Source organism: Zonotrichia leucophrys, chromosome 13 (genome assembly GCF_028769735.1).
Source record: "Zonotrichia leucophrys gambelii isolate GWCS_2022_RI chromosome 13, RI_Zleu_2.0, whole genome shotgun sequence".
Taxonomy (NCBI): Eukaryota; Metazoa; Chordata; class Aves; order Passeriformes; family Passerellidae; genus Zonotrichia; species Zonotrichia leucophrys.
In genome coordinates, this window is record NC_088183.1 from 6,104,331 (window position 1) to 6,121,137 (window position 16,807).

The following is a 16,807-nucleotide window of genomic DNA, read 5'->3' on the forward strand; positions in this document are numbered from 1 at the left end:
GACCCAAATCCCATTCATGACAGCACTGTCAGGGAAGGCCAGGATGCCCCCTGCCTCCAAGCTGTCTTCTGCAACACTGCCCCTTTCCAGATCAGTATTTAATGTGATTCATGTGACATTTGTCCCTTCCTCTCAACAGTTGGATACACAATGAATGATCTCATATTTGAGTGGCAAGAAAAAGGAGCAGTGCAAGTTGCTGACGGGCTGACACTGCCTCAGTTTATCCTCAAAGAAGAAAAAGACTTGAGATACTGCACGAAGCACTACAACACAGGTCAGTGATGTTAACCCTTAACTGAGGGGTTCAGTGGAGAGGAATTCAGGATTATGCATTTGCCAGTCTCTTGCTCTGTCTGATGGCACTCTGGCCTTGTCCTACACTTCCACAGATGACAGACATGTGGAAACACATACAGCAATTGAAAGGCTAACGGACATAAATGTGCAAAATCCTCTTGTCCCCGGTAACAACTGCATCAATTCAAGGGTGTTTGGTTGGGATTTTCTCTCCTAGAACCTTCTTTTGTCTTTGAAATTTAAGTGACAAAGGACATACTGCCAAAGGGCTTTCTTTGCTATATTAATGTTCATAGAATCCTGGAATGGTTTGGCTTGGAAGGGACCTTAAAGACCATTTTGCTCCAACGCCCTGCCATGGGTAGGGACACTTTTCACTGTCCCAGGTTGCTCCAAGCCCTGTCCAACGTGGCCTTGAACACTTCCATGGATTGGGCAGTGACAGCTTCTCTGAGCAACCTGTGCCAGGGCTTCCTCACCCTCACAGGGAAGAATTTCTTCCTAATATCTAATCTAAACCTTGTCTCTTTAAGTTTGAAGCCATTCCTCTTTGTCCTATCACTATATGCCCTGGGTGACAGCTGTTCATTTCCTCCCCTAACAAGACCCTGGTCTAGGCAACACAAGGAAAAGGAAAATCCCCAGACACTGGCTGAGAACAGGAGGCTCACTGTGCCTTCCCAATAACCTCCCCTGTATCTCCCATCCTCCCCAGGCAAGTTCACCTGTATAGAAGCTCGTTTCCACCTGGAGAGGCAGATGGGCTATTACCTGATCCAGATGTACATCCCCAGCCTTCTCATTGTCATCCTGTCCTGGATCTCCTTCTGGATCAACATGGATGCTGCACCTGCTCGCGTGGGGCTGGGGATCACCACCGTGCTCACCATGACCACGCAGAGCTCTGGCTCCCGAGCATCACTGCCCAAGGTAGGGAACCCCTTGGAACACCAGGAAAATCGTGCCCCTTTTGGGGACCACATCTCAGGAAATCCCTACACAGATCGTCCTGCTGCCTTTGCATAATTCCTGTGTAAGGACAAGCAGAGCAAATTCCAGGCACATCATGAAAAAATGTTAAATTCTCTATGACTAGCAGGAGAACTTCTCCTAAGATTCAGCACTCACCACAACTCCCAGTAACCAGGAGCTCTGTACCCTACAAACCCCTGCAACAACCACACATGGATGTGCACTCTACATTTTAGCTTTTTAGTCACTTGATCATCCTACTTTTATAACAGTGCTGAATTTACCTTTATGAAGGGTTTCTGGTATGGTAGATTACTGTTTTCCTTGCATATAAACAATCACAATCAAGGACTGAATAAATTAAAAGCTGTGGAATTGTTGCTACTTAAGAGCCTGTGAGGAGTTTCAGTGACCTGGTAACACATGTTAAATGAGTGAGATTCTGGTGTCCAAGAACAGATGTCAGCCATGTAAAACACCAAGTAAAAATGCATTTGGGTAAGGAAGCCACCCCATTTCTGTCTCTTTTTCTGACTCCTAGGTGTCCTATGTGAAGGCCATAGACATCTGGATGGCTGTGTGCTTGCTGTTTGTGTTCTCTGCCCTTCTGGAATATGCTGCTGTCAACTTCGTGTCCCGGCAGCACAAAGAGCTGCTCAGGTTCAGGAGGAAGAGGAGGCATCATAAGGTAATACATAAAGCATGGAGTACACAGTGAAATCTGTCCCAGCAGAACACCATGGTCAACTGAACCAAGCCTCTAGCCCTCAGGGAATCCCCAGTGTCTGTTCAGATGTTAAGGAGGCTCACACACCACAAAGCAGAGCTGGCTCAATGGATTGTGCCTGTTCTAACAGCCTGCTGAGCCCAGGAGTCCAGCAAGCTGGGTTTTGCTAGCCAAAAGGGTTGTTCTCAAAAGGACAAGTGTCACACAGCATTGTTCTGGGGTGAGTTCTCCTGCCCAGAAGCTGCAGCCAGGGCTGGGGCAGGCAGGCAGGGCGGTGTGAGGGGTGTCTGTCTGTCTGTCAGAGAGCAGCATGCCCAACACAACAGCCTGCAGCAGCCCAGAGGTAAGTGACACCTCTTTTGTCTCTGCCTTCTCCATGTTCAAAAGCATCTGCTTCTCAGACTGACTGCAAGCTCCTCCTGGAAGGAAAGAGCTTTATTCTGAGCCTTAGCCTGCTCCATGCTTACCTGCCGTGGCTGATCCCAACCCCAATCTGAGCATGCACGCAGCTCCGACAGCTCCCCAGCCTGGGCTCCAACACCAAACACTTCACATCACATTACAAAGAAACATAAAGGTGGCTGTGATCACGAGGCCAAAGGCACTTAAAATTGTCCCTATATAACTGGTAGAACCAGGAAAGGGGTTAGCAAAATTTCAGCACCAGGCCTGAGAGGCTGCCCTCAGAACAGCATTAGAATCCAGTACATTTTCTAGGAGAGAAAAACCAAAGACAATTTTGCTGATGCAAATCTCAAGCAAGCCTGTAGGTGATTACCAAGCTCTGCCTTAAATATTCCTTATAGGTTTTTGTCTACTTTCCATGATCCATCCCACCCAGTAACCTTCTCCCATTCCATTGTTTCACTGTCCCAGCCATTAAAAGTCTTTCCCAGGGTCCAGCCTGTCCTGCAGCAGTTCTCAGTGTACGCTTGCAGAACTGCCACCATTCCAGGAGGAAGTGGGGTTTGAGGAACAGGAATCCCTGCATTTTTCTAGATTTGCCTCTCTCTGCTTCAGTCATCCTATCTGCAGAACAGGAGATCATTGTTCATTTGTGCTCAACCCAGTCAGGACCAGGGATGAAAAGTGTTGGACAAATGCAAAGGAAAAGAAATAACAGATGAGACCCTCAGCACCCACTGATTGTGTTTGACCAGAACAGGGCTCTGCCATCCCAAAGTCAACAAGGCTTTGGTTCAGAAGATGCAGCTGAACAGGGGCAGAGCTAAAGCCACCCACATGGATGCCTCCACAGTACATTTATCTCTTCATCTAGATTCAGGCATCCTGTCTCTGGATCTGTGCTGTTGTATGCAGATCAGTCTGTTGATAAAACAGTAAGAAGGAAAATAAAGCCACTAATACAGAGACTAGTTTAAGAGATATTTGGAGAGCTGTTCCATTCAACACAAGGCTGTTAGCACAGTCCCTGCTCAATCTCACAGCTATTTAATTGGAGCAAAGCATAAACAAAAACACTTGCAAAAGCTAAATGAACAAGGTTTGCAGGCTCATCAGAAAACTAAGCTGACTGCTAATATGTAAATGGGCTAATGCAGCTGCCAAAGGCACTAATTGCTCTGTCCTGATGTCCTGACTTGTCTGGGTGGCTCTGACTGGTTTAGGCATGACACACCAGGCAAAAAAAAAAGAGATATTGCAGTCTGGTTAACATGACACCATCATCAGACCCACATGGAGTGCATTTGGAAACATTTCCCTGCGTGGCTGGTGATCTTTGCCTTTCTCCTTTGGCATGGCACCTTGAAAAAGGCACTATTGTCTTCTCTAACCCTGGTATGCCACTCACCAAAACAAAGCCACAGTGGCCAAAACAAAGTCACAGCCAGTGGGCCCTCAGCAATGAAAATATTAAAAAATTCAGTAAATTAAGGATCAAGTGGTTTAGGTTAAGCCAGACATGTTTGTGCAATGGGAAAAGAGCAGAGGCAGTTTTACCTGAACCCCTGCATTACAGATGCGATGAGAAGGTCCATAAGCTCTGAGTATCACAGAAAACCAGATGTTGATTTTTTTGGGTAATTTTGTTTTGCTCAGATATGGCAGTGTCCTCTGTGTCCTGCTCCTCATCCCATGCAGCTGCCCATGGGATGCAGGGGCCATCCAGAAAAGACTCTTCAAAGGACAGGGCAAGGGTCAGCAGGGCACAGTGGGCAGGCAGCTACAAGGGAGGGGGCTGCTAGGTCAGTGTTGGGGGACACAGCATGGATCAGCCTCTGTTAATGATTAATTAGGGCTGTTGCTCTACAATTAGCCTCAGTGACCTGAAGTCAAGAGACTTGAGATTCTAACTCTGCCTCTGCAAATCACTGATTGAATTACTTGGACCAAACTTAGTTTTCCCTGTCATTACTTCCCTGTGCTCAATAAAATAGGGCTAAATCATTCTGGGATTCCAGCAAAGCTTTCACCAAAAAACCCAAACAGCAACACTGTTTGCCTTTAGATTAGAACACAAATTATATTTTTTTCCCAATGATTAGCACTACCACAAGCAGCCATGTCTTTCTATTGACCCACAGAAGGGCACTTGAGTTCCTCACCTAAAAGTTGGCTCCTGGGGATGGCTGTGGGGCGCCGTGGGCAGGCGAGTGAGGGCTGGTTGCACGCTGCCTGCAGAGCTCTTTTCCTGGACAGCTCCTGGCTCCTGCACATCCATGTAACTCTGTAGGAAGCAGCTGCAGCTTTGGCTACGTGAGTTACATGGAGCCCACTCCTTCTGGGCAAGCTGAAACTGCACAGGCAAAGCAAAGAAGGTGCTGATAGGAGGTGGGAGGGGGTAGGGAGAGGCAGAAGCAAAACAGGGGATGCAATTGGAAAAATGAAAGCAGTGCCACAAACCCTCCAATAGGTCAAAGACCTCCATGGGGTGGAAGTCAGTGCTGTTCTCCACGGGGTGCCTGGATCCCCTGATTTGCATCTGTGCATCACACAGCTGGCACCCCTCTATAAGGCTGATCTCCCAAGAGCAGGGGTTTGCCCAAGGGTGCCGGGGCTCGGTGGGAACATCTTTCAGCAGAGCAGGACGCTGTCAGCGGAGAGCCTTATAGCGAGGGTGCACTGTCTATATCTCATTTTAAGTAGAGTCCCATGCTCAATCTGTTCCAGGAGGACGAAGCTGGTGAAGGCAGGTTCAACTTCACCGCCTACGGGATGGGGCCAGCTTGCCTGCAAGCCAAGGACGGCATCTCTGTCAAGGGAGCCAACAACAACAACACGGCCAACCCGGTGCCGCCGCCGTCGCGCTCGCCCGAGGAGATGAGGAAGCTCTTCATCCAGAGAGCCAAGAAAATCGACAAGATCTCCCGCATCGGCTTCCCCATGGCCTTCCTCATCTTCAACATCTTCTACTGGATCATCTACAAGATAGTCCGCAGAGAGGACGTGCACAACCAGTGAGGGGAGGGGAGCAGCCGGGAGGGAGCGAGCAATCCTTTATATATGTGCAATAGCAATGCAGCAATGCATGAATTTAAGAATGCGGCAATATCTACTTAAAAAAAAAAAAACCAAAAAAAAAGGGGAGGGGGGCTGGGAGGGAGTTTTAATCATGTGAACTGAGGGTGTCTGGCACAGGGAGGAGAAAAGAAGCTCTTGATCCGGGGAGCACAGGGTGGGAGTTAGTTTTACAGCATAGGAAGATGTGGATTGCTCCAGCAATCCAAGCAGTGTAATATAGTAATATATATTCATGCTTAATTATAATGCAAAAAGAAAACAAAACAAAAAAAAAAGACCAACAAACACAAATCCTTTTTTTAGCCTATTAACAGCTTAGATTCTCAAGTCACTGGAATGATTCATGATTCCATGTGCAGAAACTACTGCAATTACGCTTTATCTGACTTTTGCTAGAGAAAGGCCATTCCAGTCAAGCACGCGGGGGGGAAAAGCCCTAACAAAAGGGGAAAAACACCTCAAGAAAATAATTCTGTGCTTCTCTAGGTTTTGCACTTTGAAAACTGGATAGATGGGGAAACTTAAGAAAGAGGCTGTGGATTGCTGTTTATTTTACATATTTACTTTTTTTAGTCACGGGTTTGCCGATCAAAAACTTTGTGACTTTTGCATAGAGGAAAGCAAATACATTATCTCTCTCATCTCCACCAGAGAGCATCCAAAGGAAACCCGAGAAGGACATCAGAGCCTTCATCAGAAATCACAGGTACCTTCTGTCCTTTTAAACAGCCTGGCAGGATTCAAGTCCCAGGAGGCAGAAATATTATTCAGAGCACTAGAAATTATGAAGGATTTTTAAAATAGCTTTGTTTGTTTGTTCTGTTTTGTTTTTCCAAACCCCTTTCTGCCATGTTTGTTTACAATGGGGGGATGGAAGCAATTGTATTTAAAATGTAGAGAAAACAGGCATCTTGATGCCTTGTTTTGACAGGACCGGGCGTGTGGCAATACTGTCAGTGAGGGGGGTGGGGGGCAGGTGTGTATAGAGAGAGCAGCTTTTATTTTCTGACATTTCATAGCAGTTATATTAATAGTGAAGCTGGGCCAATGGACCCAAAATTCTATTTTTGTATCTATTTTGGTGCTGCATTTTACCTTGAACACGGATGGGAGGATGGAGCAGGCTGCTTTGCCCCTCTTTGCTGCCTGGCAGAGAGAGGGGGCTGGCTGCCACAGCTTGGTGGGGTTGGGGACAGGGGGGAGGGAGGTGGGAAGGGGTGAGCAAGGGGTGCCCATGAGGTAGCACAGGTTGGCATCGGTGTTTGGGGTGGGGAGAAATGTGCCAAACACCTCTAGGGTGTTACTTGAAAGCCTGGCTTGGGGCCTGTGGGCAAGCCAAGGGCTTGATGTCCCACTTGTCCCTCTGGGCCCCTGGGTGTGAGCTGGCTGCAGCACCCAGGGTGACTCTGTTGTGTTCGTTTGCACTTTAGGGAGAGAGGTGAAAGAGAGCACCAAGGAAGAGACAATCAGTCTGCACTGAAGCACTTGGGGTCAGCTCTGGGTTAGGCACCAATAGAAGGCAGAGAGAAAAGTGGCACCCATGGGGTGCATCCACTGTCCTCCCTCTCCTGCTCAGGGTGGGAGCAGGGCTGAGCTGGGCTGGGGATCTGCTGTGGGAGCACACAGCTCCCTCCTGCAGAGGCTGGAATAGCTCACAGCAAAGTGCCCTGGGGCACTGTCAGGTCCAGCCTGGCCCAGGTCAGCAGCACCCAAGCCTGGGATGGGAGGGTGAAGTCATTCTTAGCCATGGGTGTCCCAACCAGCACAGAAAGAAGTAGGTGAGAGGACAAGGGAACCTGGGATCTGTCCTGTACAGGGATTATGCCAGGAGGAGAAACACCAGAGAAAACAGCAGGGCTTGCTGTGGCTGAGTAGAGGGACATCCATCTCCAAGGCTGCCATTCAGCACCTTTCACCAGCACTAAAACCACTTTAGTTTAAGAGGAAAAAATTAAAAAAAAAAAAAAAAGGAAAGAAAGAAAGGAAGAAAGGACAAAAATAGAGGAAAAAAGGGAGAAAAAAATATTAAAACCACAGCAGTCACTGTGTGGACTAGGGCCAATATTTTGGCAAAGGCCACCCAGTTTTCTGAGTCCCTTTGTACTGCTGAGACAGGGACAGGTCATCGGGTCACACAGTGGGAGCACGAGCCAGCACATCAGCCCTTTCCCTGCACTGGAGCACAGAAATCCTGTGGGCTGAGGATTCCTCCTTCCCCTGGCAGACGGTGCTTTCCCAGGCAGAGGCGTTGTTTGATGCTGGGGCAGCATCCCGAGCCTTGGCTGGAGCCCAAGTCTGCTGCTGGCTCTGGGTTTGTGCTGAATTATTGAACTCTCCCCGCGTGCGCAGGGCCGGCTGTGCCAGCTGCGGTTTGTGATTGCTTCAAACGCCGCCGTGTCCTTGTCTGAGATGAAAGGCAAATCCAGGGAATTTCCTTCCTGCCCGGCAGCACAGCAGAGGCTTGGCAGCCCACATACCACAGCTCCTTCCTCATGCAGGTGAATGACCTCAAATTGCTGTCATTTGGGTAAAAGCATCCTGCTTCCTCGCTGCCTGGACCTTGCACTTCGGAGTGGGGCAATCTGGCCATGGCTCACACACCTTCTGTCCCCCCAGGGTACCTGGGCTGGCTCTCCAGGGCTGCAGGGCTCCTTCCTAGAGGAGCTGCCTGTAGGTGAACAAATCCCGTGCCCCATCTTCCCACCTAGCTGAGCTTTGGTCCTACATCAAACCCAAACACCAAGGGCAGGAGCAGAGCAAGGAGGAAGAAGACATTTCCACCCCACTTCATTCTGCTCCAGCTGTACAAGGGAGAATCCCGTGTTCATCCTGGACCTCCTGGGTGCAGATGCAGTTATGTCACAGCTGCTGCTTCACTGGAGCTCCAGTGCCACTTCCTGGCACAGAATAAGGCATGTAGGGACTGAAAATCATCAGAGAGATGCTCTTTCTTGCCCATACTTCAGCTGCCAGTGGAGCCCAGGGAAGTTTAGGGACTGAAATAAGAATCACACTCTTACCAGCCTGCCTTGGACTCCAGTTCAGCTTTGCCAAGCTCTGAGCACATCTGATGCTCACCATAAACAGTGTTGTTTTCTCTTCCTCAAGCTGCCAGTTTCCATTTGGGCCATCAGGTGACAGTGAGCAGCTCACACCCCACCAGGAAACACACGGGAATCCTGGTGAAGGTGTGACGGTGCTGAGATAACTGTCCCAGGGATGTCCTGCCAGAGAGTTTCACCACCTAGACAAGACTTTAGACTGTCCCATGACCCCCTGGCAGGTCTGGGTAGTTTTCAAAATCAAAGATTTTCCTCCGTCTGTGCCAGGTTGTGTTTAGTCTCTGTATTGCAAAAGAACTCGTTTTGATAACTTATCTCACCTTTAAAGTAGGCTGCTTTAATGGTGCCAGCAATTATGCTCATTAGTAAGAATGCACAGGGTTTGATATTGCAGGGTAACTTCCCAGCATATTGATGGAATTTAACTCCATAATTGTTATCTTTCCTTGAGAATGAGGCTCAGAATAAAACAGCAGTTTTCTAGCAGTAAAGAGAGAAAATCGGGTCCTAATTCACTTGGCTTCTTTGGAAAAAGAGAGCTTTATCCCAAATATTATTTCCAGATGTTGCTGGAGACGTAATGCTTTGTGAGCAGGAATTCTTTTTCCTTACACATAAATATAATTGTCCAGAGTAAAAAACCACCAGCTTACTATATTTTGATCAGGTAGCAGAGTTCTTCCCACTTTAATACTTGATCCTTCTGGGATCCCAGTGCCATGGAAGCCAGAGAGGTGCTGAAGAGGGTCCAGGACAGAGCAGTGAGCACGTGGGCTGCTGCAATCTGCAGAGCTCAGCCTTGGCCTTGGCCAAGCACCAGCTGCCTGGGAACACTCAGGTCATTCCCTCCATGGCTCTGGTGGTGCCCTAATTCTCCTGTCCTAGAAGATTTTGGTTGTCAGGCCTGGGGGACTTTTCTTCTAAAACTATCAAACAATTTCAAATGCTGAATAATCTCATATCCTCCAAACAGGAACTTCTTTTTGGCTTTGTTTTCCTCAGACTTTTCTGGAAGCTTTTTCTTATTCTTCTGAAGATCTTTCATTTTTCAAAGCAAAGATAATTCAAATTTTACACTGTTGGCTGCCCTTTATCTTGACTGTGATTTAAAGACTTCATTTCCCAATGCTGGTAGAAAAATGGTTAGAAGCATTTACAATGTATATTTATGAAAAGAAAGGAACATATGAAAGGAGAAAAGGCTGCTTTCAGTGGTGCCATATTTTTCAAAGGTTGCATACAATCATATTTTTGTACTGTACTACCACTACTTAATAGAACATAGTCCTTACCCCTGTGCCAAAGACAGACAATCTCTTTCAATATCCTATTGCTTACTCCAAAACCTTGATACTGGCAGCAGTGGACCGCACAGTGTGGACATCAGTACCTCAAACCCCAGTCCTGCTGCAGCATCCCACAGACTCCAGCTCAGCAAAGGAATTATCTGGTCCATTCCCAGCTTGGAGGCACCCACACATTCCTGTCTTCTTCTCCAATGGAGGTGGATGGAAGGGGCATCTTGTGCTGCTCCTGCATCAATGGTTTTCCATTATTTGCATGGAGAGAGTGCACTGGTTAAGTAGAAAATTGAGATACTTGATTGTTCTTCAGGGTGCTAGGATGAGCACCAAAGCAGAAGCTAATAGTCATTAATTTTAGTATCTTAAATTACTTCAGGTTCTTTAAGTCTTCCCATTCCCTTCTTTCTTCCTCCTTAACAATTATTTCTTAAGGGCAGTTGCACATCTCTTGCTCAAATGAACCTGCATGAGACTCTCACTTCATTCAAGTCTAATGCACTTTTCTGTGTTCATCTCCCTTTTTTCCATTCCTGTGGGGCTCAGTTCCTCAGCACTGCAAGCTTTGAAGGGCCTGGGATCAGTGTCTTGGCAAAACATGGCTCTAAAGCCATTCCCCAGGGCAGGCAATGTGACAGGTCCCAGGGAAGTGCTCTCATAGCCAGCCAGGCATGGACAGGACTCCTGGGGAATGCCAAGGTGGCCACTGAGAGCTTTCTGTGAAAGAAAGCAGGGTCAGTGAGAGGGAATTCAGTCTCTGGCTGTCATTCTGGCTGCTGGAACGTTGGAAAGGACACAAACCACAGGGCAGGAAACAAGAAAAGGGATGATTTCAGCCCCCAGCAGAGGAAATTACTGGTTAAATTGTCAAATGAGGATCCTGGCAAAGAGTGGCAGAGAACAGGAAGGGGAAGGAAAAGCACTAGGAGAGGTTTAGTTTGCATGCCACATCACTCCTGCCATCCAAGGCCAACAAGGATGGTGCAAGGCAGCAGGAATTATATGATTGTATTAAAATACGACTATCAAGTCTGACAAACCTAAGCTGCAGTCCTTGTGCCAGGTTTCTGAGCAGAAATGACAAGGGAATGTTATGTTTGTGATATTCCTGCTCCTGGGTCTGTTGCAGACAGTGCTGGGTCCCAGCAGTGCTGGGGCTGGGTGAGCTGTGGTTTGACCCAGACCACGCACGGGGAGAGGGAACAGATGGAACAGATTCAGCACAAGCTGATGTTGCCACTCTGGGGAAAGGCAGGGGGATTGCTGTGTGTGGGTTTAACAATCCCTGCAGCACTCAGAGCCTCAAAAAGCACAAAGGAGAGGGAGCAGCAGCTCCCAGCCAGGAGAGGGGACACAAACCCTGTTCCCAGACTGAGGGTCAAGTATGTCAGTACAAAATCATCCATGTTTTCCTGGGCAGAGGATGATACCAGCATAAATAAGCCATCAGCACAGCTTGAATTTAGCTTTTATTTACAGATTTTCCACTTGAATTGCGTAAGTAGCTTAAGTCAAACAAGGACATCCTCCTCACCTATCCAGGAAACTGGGGCATGAGGTATCACCAGTAACCACGTGCCCAGGCTGTGATCATGTCACTGCTGTGGCACATGAGTGAGGTTTGGCACAAGCAGGGGCAGGCAGAGCTGCCTGGTCTGAGGCACACAGAGCTCACAGGTAGTGTTTGCTGCTAAGGCTTTTGGGAAGCTGGGCCCAGGACTGTTAGCACTGTAGCAAGCCAAAATCCCCTTCCCCAGAGGGTCCGTGGGAGGACATCTGCCTTATCCAGGCCCTTGGTGACACTGCAGCACTGCTGGGTTACCTGTCTGACAAAAACATGAATCAGGCTTTAGGCTGCAGCCAGCTGAGCCAGATGGCCTAGGTTAAACACACCACAGGATTTGGGCACTAAATTACTGCTCCAGGTTCAAGCCTGAACCACCTTTGCAGTGATGACACCATTGCAGTCACAGTTACAGTGGAGGCCTGGTAACTGCTTAAAGTGGCAAGGCTCTGTCAATGCTCTGCACACATCAGCAGGGCAGGGCCTGCAATGGGAACAGAAATGGGGTCTGGGCTCCAGAGTTTCTTGCTTGGCACCTAATCCCAAAACACTGACCTTTCCTGAATGAAAACTATGCAATATTGAAGACTGTGCCACAGGTGGTGCTTTAGCCACCTCCCCTGGGTATGCACCCACACATTCTCAGAAGTGTCCTCACACATCACTCGGGCTGGGGGGAAGAACCAAGGAGTTCCTGAGGAGCAGAGCCAGCTCTGGAGCTTGTGATGTACCACAACCCTGTTGTGACCTCAGCCAGGTCTGCTCTGCTGAGGCTGCACTGTTAGAAAGTAGAAGAGTCCTGAGAGTTCAGCTCCCCAGCCAAGAGTAAAGTGAAAGCAGGGATCTGAAAAGAGAAAGGAAGAGCAGATTAAGGATTGTGTAAGGGAGAGGAACGTGTAGTACTCACTCCTTGCTGTAGTCAAGTGCAGTCACTGCAACAATATGGTCTTACTGGGAGTCAAGGCTTTAAATACTGCTGCTTATTCCTTGAGGGGCTGGAAAGAGAATTCAGGAGGCTGGACTTGTCCCATGGAGGAGGAGACATGGGACAGCATGGACAGTGTCGCCTCTAAAAACAGGGCTTGAGAGACCAGCAGGGAAAGGAAGTGGAGAGGGGGCAGCCCCTGTTACCTGAGAATGGTGCTGGGATCACACCTTGCTGCAGGCCAAGGTGTGGGACACAGGTACATCCTTCACAGGCAGGAGTGTGACCATCTTGGCAAGTCCTTGGACAGATGCATGCCTCCACTTGCCATCAATCCCACTTGTGATCAGGATAACTAGAATTAAAAAAAAAATCACTAATGACTTAGGCTATTATTACATCCTCTCCTTACCATTTTGAGTGGCTGTGGCCAGTCCCTTGGTCACAGCAGTAGAGCTCAGCTGTACAAGAGATGCTTAGCTAGAGGCTGACCCAACAAAATCTTAGCAAAGGGAGCAGAAGTTCCTTTGCCTTGTGCTTATCTAAGCCAAGGAAACAACTGCACCAGAGCTTTGAAACACTCTGCCTACATTGATTCTGTACTTTCCTTTCCATTCCAATCTTACCACACCTGGTATGCTTTTGTCCTGAACACTGTCATTCTTCCAATTCTAGGGTTAGATCAGAAGAGAAAATAAGCTCAGAAACAGCATGGGCCAAGCTGACAAATCCCCAAGTTAACCTGCCCAGAGTGGAGAACTGTGAAAACAGCACCTCCACATCCAGATATCCCATCCCACCAGCCCTGACCAGTGCCACTTAACTTGAGAGGGCATTTAAAAGCCACACACACATTTCAGAACAATAATTGATCCATAATCCTTAAATCAGGTCACAACAGCAGGTTAATCTGGGGATCTGTCAGCTTTGGGAGCATTCAAATTGTAATTTTTGGGAAACAAACATTAAGATTCAAACAGTGATGTAATGAGAGAATTTGAGAGGCAGGTAAGCAGTTAACCTTCCCCTCAATGGGAAGAGTGACCTGTTGTGCTTGAACTCTGCCTCTGAGCTCCTTGTCACTGTACAACCAGCCTGGTGCTCCCTGTGACCAGGGCAGGGGGTCAGGGGACACCAGCAGCTCCAGAGGTACCTGAGGCACAAAGGCCAAGGGACTAACCTCACCCCATGCATGTGGAATGAATGATCCTGAAAAATGCACTGCCTGGAGCATCTCAAGCCTACTGTGAAATGGAATTCCTACACAAATGGAGAAGTTTGTGTGGTTCCCAAGTCTGGCCGCGACACACTGACAGCACTAATCATGGCCAGAGCTCACCTCTTCTTTCGTGGACTTATCGAGCTGCAGCAAAGGTCTGACTGTTTCAAAAGAACTGAAATAGGAGGTAACTGTGCTAAAAGCCATTCATATTTGTGTGTGTGTGTGAGATACAGCAAAACTTCAGTGGATTAAGAGACTGAGAGAAGTAGAGACAAAGCAACACACAGAGGACTTCACCTAAAAATGGCCTGACACGCAAAGGTCACTGCACTCCATCGCAGTTTGCCATCCTGCAGCACTGGTGACACCACTCTGGAAGCAGCCTTGGAACCCTGAAGATGCACAAGCCTGTCCCAGTTTGTCACCACCCACCTGAGATCAAACCACAGCCATGAACAGGCCAAACATCGTGGACAGTGACATTTTATGGACTGTGTTGTCTCTCACCTTCTACCACAGTGTATAGCATATCATGCTTGTTAAATTACAGCTAAGGAGTAATGAAAAACTTACACTTAAGTGACATAAAAAAAAAGGGGGGAGGACCCACAAATTTCTCCCATCCAACTATAAACGCACACCCATTTACATTGTTTTGTAAATGAATTTAGAAGAAAAATAAAAATATTAAGATATTTCTCTTCAGGACAACCACTGCACATTTGGTTTTGCTTTGGAGGGGAGATACAAACACACACAGCAGGAATACTTTCCAATTGAAAATATGCAAAACAAATAGAAGTGAGAACAGTTCAGCACCTAGACAGCATTTTCCTTCTGTCCTTGATAAACATTATCTCAGTTTCCCACAGCATTTATTTCACTAGTCAAACCCTCAAAATCTGGTGTCTAGGAAGAACACCTCTCAAAAACTTCAGAAAAAAAAAAGCCTATTAAGCAGTGGCATTGTGCTGCCCCATTTTCTGTATCTCTCCCATCTGCAAGCCATTTGTATGAAGAAAATCTTTGTTTCCAAAACTTGGCTTACTAAAGCTCATTTGTTCCCAAACACAACAGAGCCTTGGTGCTGTTTACAGAGGCCGGGCTGGTTCAGCAGCAACAGTGGGGATGTTCCAGGGTGTCCCATCCCTCTGCCAGCACTCCCTGTCCCCAGGGAGGGCAATGCCAGCCACCCTCCCTCAGGGTTAGAATGTGGGGTTGAACACAGCCCCAAACCTTGGCTGTTGGACAGAGCCTCTTGACACACAGGTACACCACATGTAAGAACACTATATCAGTGTTCTTCTGTAAGTACTGAATCCAGATTGGAGGTATTTATGTGGGGTTTCATGCGCTTGCTGAAAAAAAACAAAACAAAAAGGATGTTTTCCCAACATTGTTCATCAACAGGAAAGGATGGCAACAAGGTCAGAGTGTTTTCCTTCTTCAATCTTATCAAGATCTCAGAAGCAGTGACATTAAATTGACCCAAGTCTGATCAACTTTTCAGCATAGGAAAAAGGAGCAGTTGCTCTTAACAGGACAAAACTCATCTCCCTTTAACTTCACATGAGCATCTTTAAAACAATGAAAGAGCTGCATATGCAGCTGTTTTCACTTTCTTCTTTGCAAGGTGGGTGCTGAAATATCCACATCTCATAGGAGATAATCAGAAAACTATTCAGAGTAAGAATCCCTGGAGTTAATGTAAGAAGGAGGAAAGAAGTGGGCAATGCAAGTGCTCTCTGAGTACCTCTACTGGTTCATTTAGACAAGCTGAAAAAAGAATGGAAAAGTCAGTGCTTTTTAATTTTCATGCTACTCTCCCTTCAAGAACAAAGGAGGCAGGTGAGAAATACAAAATATAGTTGTGTTTAAAACATAAGAGGTAAGATTTTTCAAAATGAATAAATCAGCTTAATCATTAAGTACTTACATATCTTCTCCCTACCCACCTTAAAAAGGGATGTCCCTGTATTTTCTGTATGAATTTACTATATATACATATGTATAAATCTATACATACACAAAATGGGTATGGCCTTACACTCCATTTAAGGATATTTTGCTACATGGGTCAGAGTGCAAAGCAATTGCTTCCTTCAAATCAGTATTTTTACATCATGAAGACATAAACCTGTAACTTAGACAATTTGCATGACCACACAGCCACAGTGGCAAATTATTTTTCTGGCTTGTAAAAAAAAATTTTAAAACAGAAGTTCTATTTCAGCAGTTTGAAGATGGAATGTAAAGTTTCTGCTGTTAAATGTATATAAAATATATTTATTGAATCATACATTCATGCTGATTCCAATAAAAAAAATTAAAGATTTTTCTGAAATTTCTCTCCATGGATTTTGTACTGCTGGTTGCTCCACACAGCAGCTGGGAACACAAAGAAAAATGTATTTCATGTACTATTTTGCAAGCTAGGACATTATTTATATATAGCTTTAAAATTCTTAGGTGGATGGAGTGACCTTGGTGCAAACACCCAAAACGACATTTCAGAATGCAGGACTCACACTGAATCACAAAGATGGTCACAATAAAGTGTTTTTCCTTCCACTGTCAGATGCTTTGTCAAGTTTGAAATATCACCAGTGGAACAGCAGGTCCCTCTTGGCTTGGCAAATGGCATTTTGTGACAGGAAATAGAAAGGCAGGATCCTGCCCTTCAAATTTATTCTGAGAACATGCCATTACTCTAAAAACTATAAGTGATGATGGAATTTAAAAGAATTTTATTCAGTTTCATGTGTCATAACCAAAAGGTTTTAATGGACCAACTTTCCTCATTCTTCCATATAACACTCAAATAAGGATAATGATCTTAGTGTTGGGAAACAAAATCAGTGAGGGAATTCCTTCTTCCCACAGCACACACAGCTTACAACTTTACAGTGCGTGCTCCTATCCTGAAAAAAAACCTTATAACAGAGCAAAAACAGTTCAAAAATATGCCCTTCTAGGATGTGCAGAATAAGCAGCTGCAGAGATCAACTCTGGATCCTCGTACCTGCATGCAGAATCATCCTTTTCACCATGCACAGTGAACTCCCAGGTCTCAAGGGCATCTCTGCCCTGTGGCACCAGAGGGAAGTTGCTCAGATTGAAGTCAGAGCTCACTGTTACCACACAGGCTGTTGTCTACCTCCAGAGTAAATCCTCTCTGCCAAGCTCACCACTTGCACACTCACCTGTATGGTGGGCACCCAGCAACACCAGAGCTTCAGTCTGAGCAAATT

At 46.6% G+C, this 16,807-nt stretch overlaps 1 protein-coding gene across 2 annotated transcripts in view; it reads left to right on the forward strand.

Annotated features, from left to right (window-relative positions):
* The window catches only part of GLRA1 (glycine receptor alpha 1), a 46,934-nt gene extending 31,030 nt beyond the window's left edge, over nucleotides 1–15,904 (forward strand). Inside the window, exons 6-9 of one of the 2 annotated variants that reach the window (XM_064725381.1) lie at nucleotides 140–277; nucleotides 1,016–1,230; nucleotides 1,814–1,960; nucleotides 5,108–15,904. In XM_064725381.1, coding sequence (XP_064581451.1) covers nucleotides 140–277; nucleotides 1,016–1,230; nucleotides 1,814–1,960; nucleotides 5,108–5,422 — 815 coding nt within the window. In that variant the 3' untranslated portion in view covers nucleotides 5,423–15,904. The remainder of the gene's footprint in view (nucleotides 1–139; nucleotides 278–1,015; nucleotides 1,231–1,813; nucleotides 1,961–5,107) is intronic. The other variant, XM_064725382.1, reaches the window with a different exon arrangement.
* The last annotated feature ends 903 nt before the right edge of the window (nucleotides 15,905–16,807 follow it).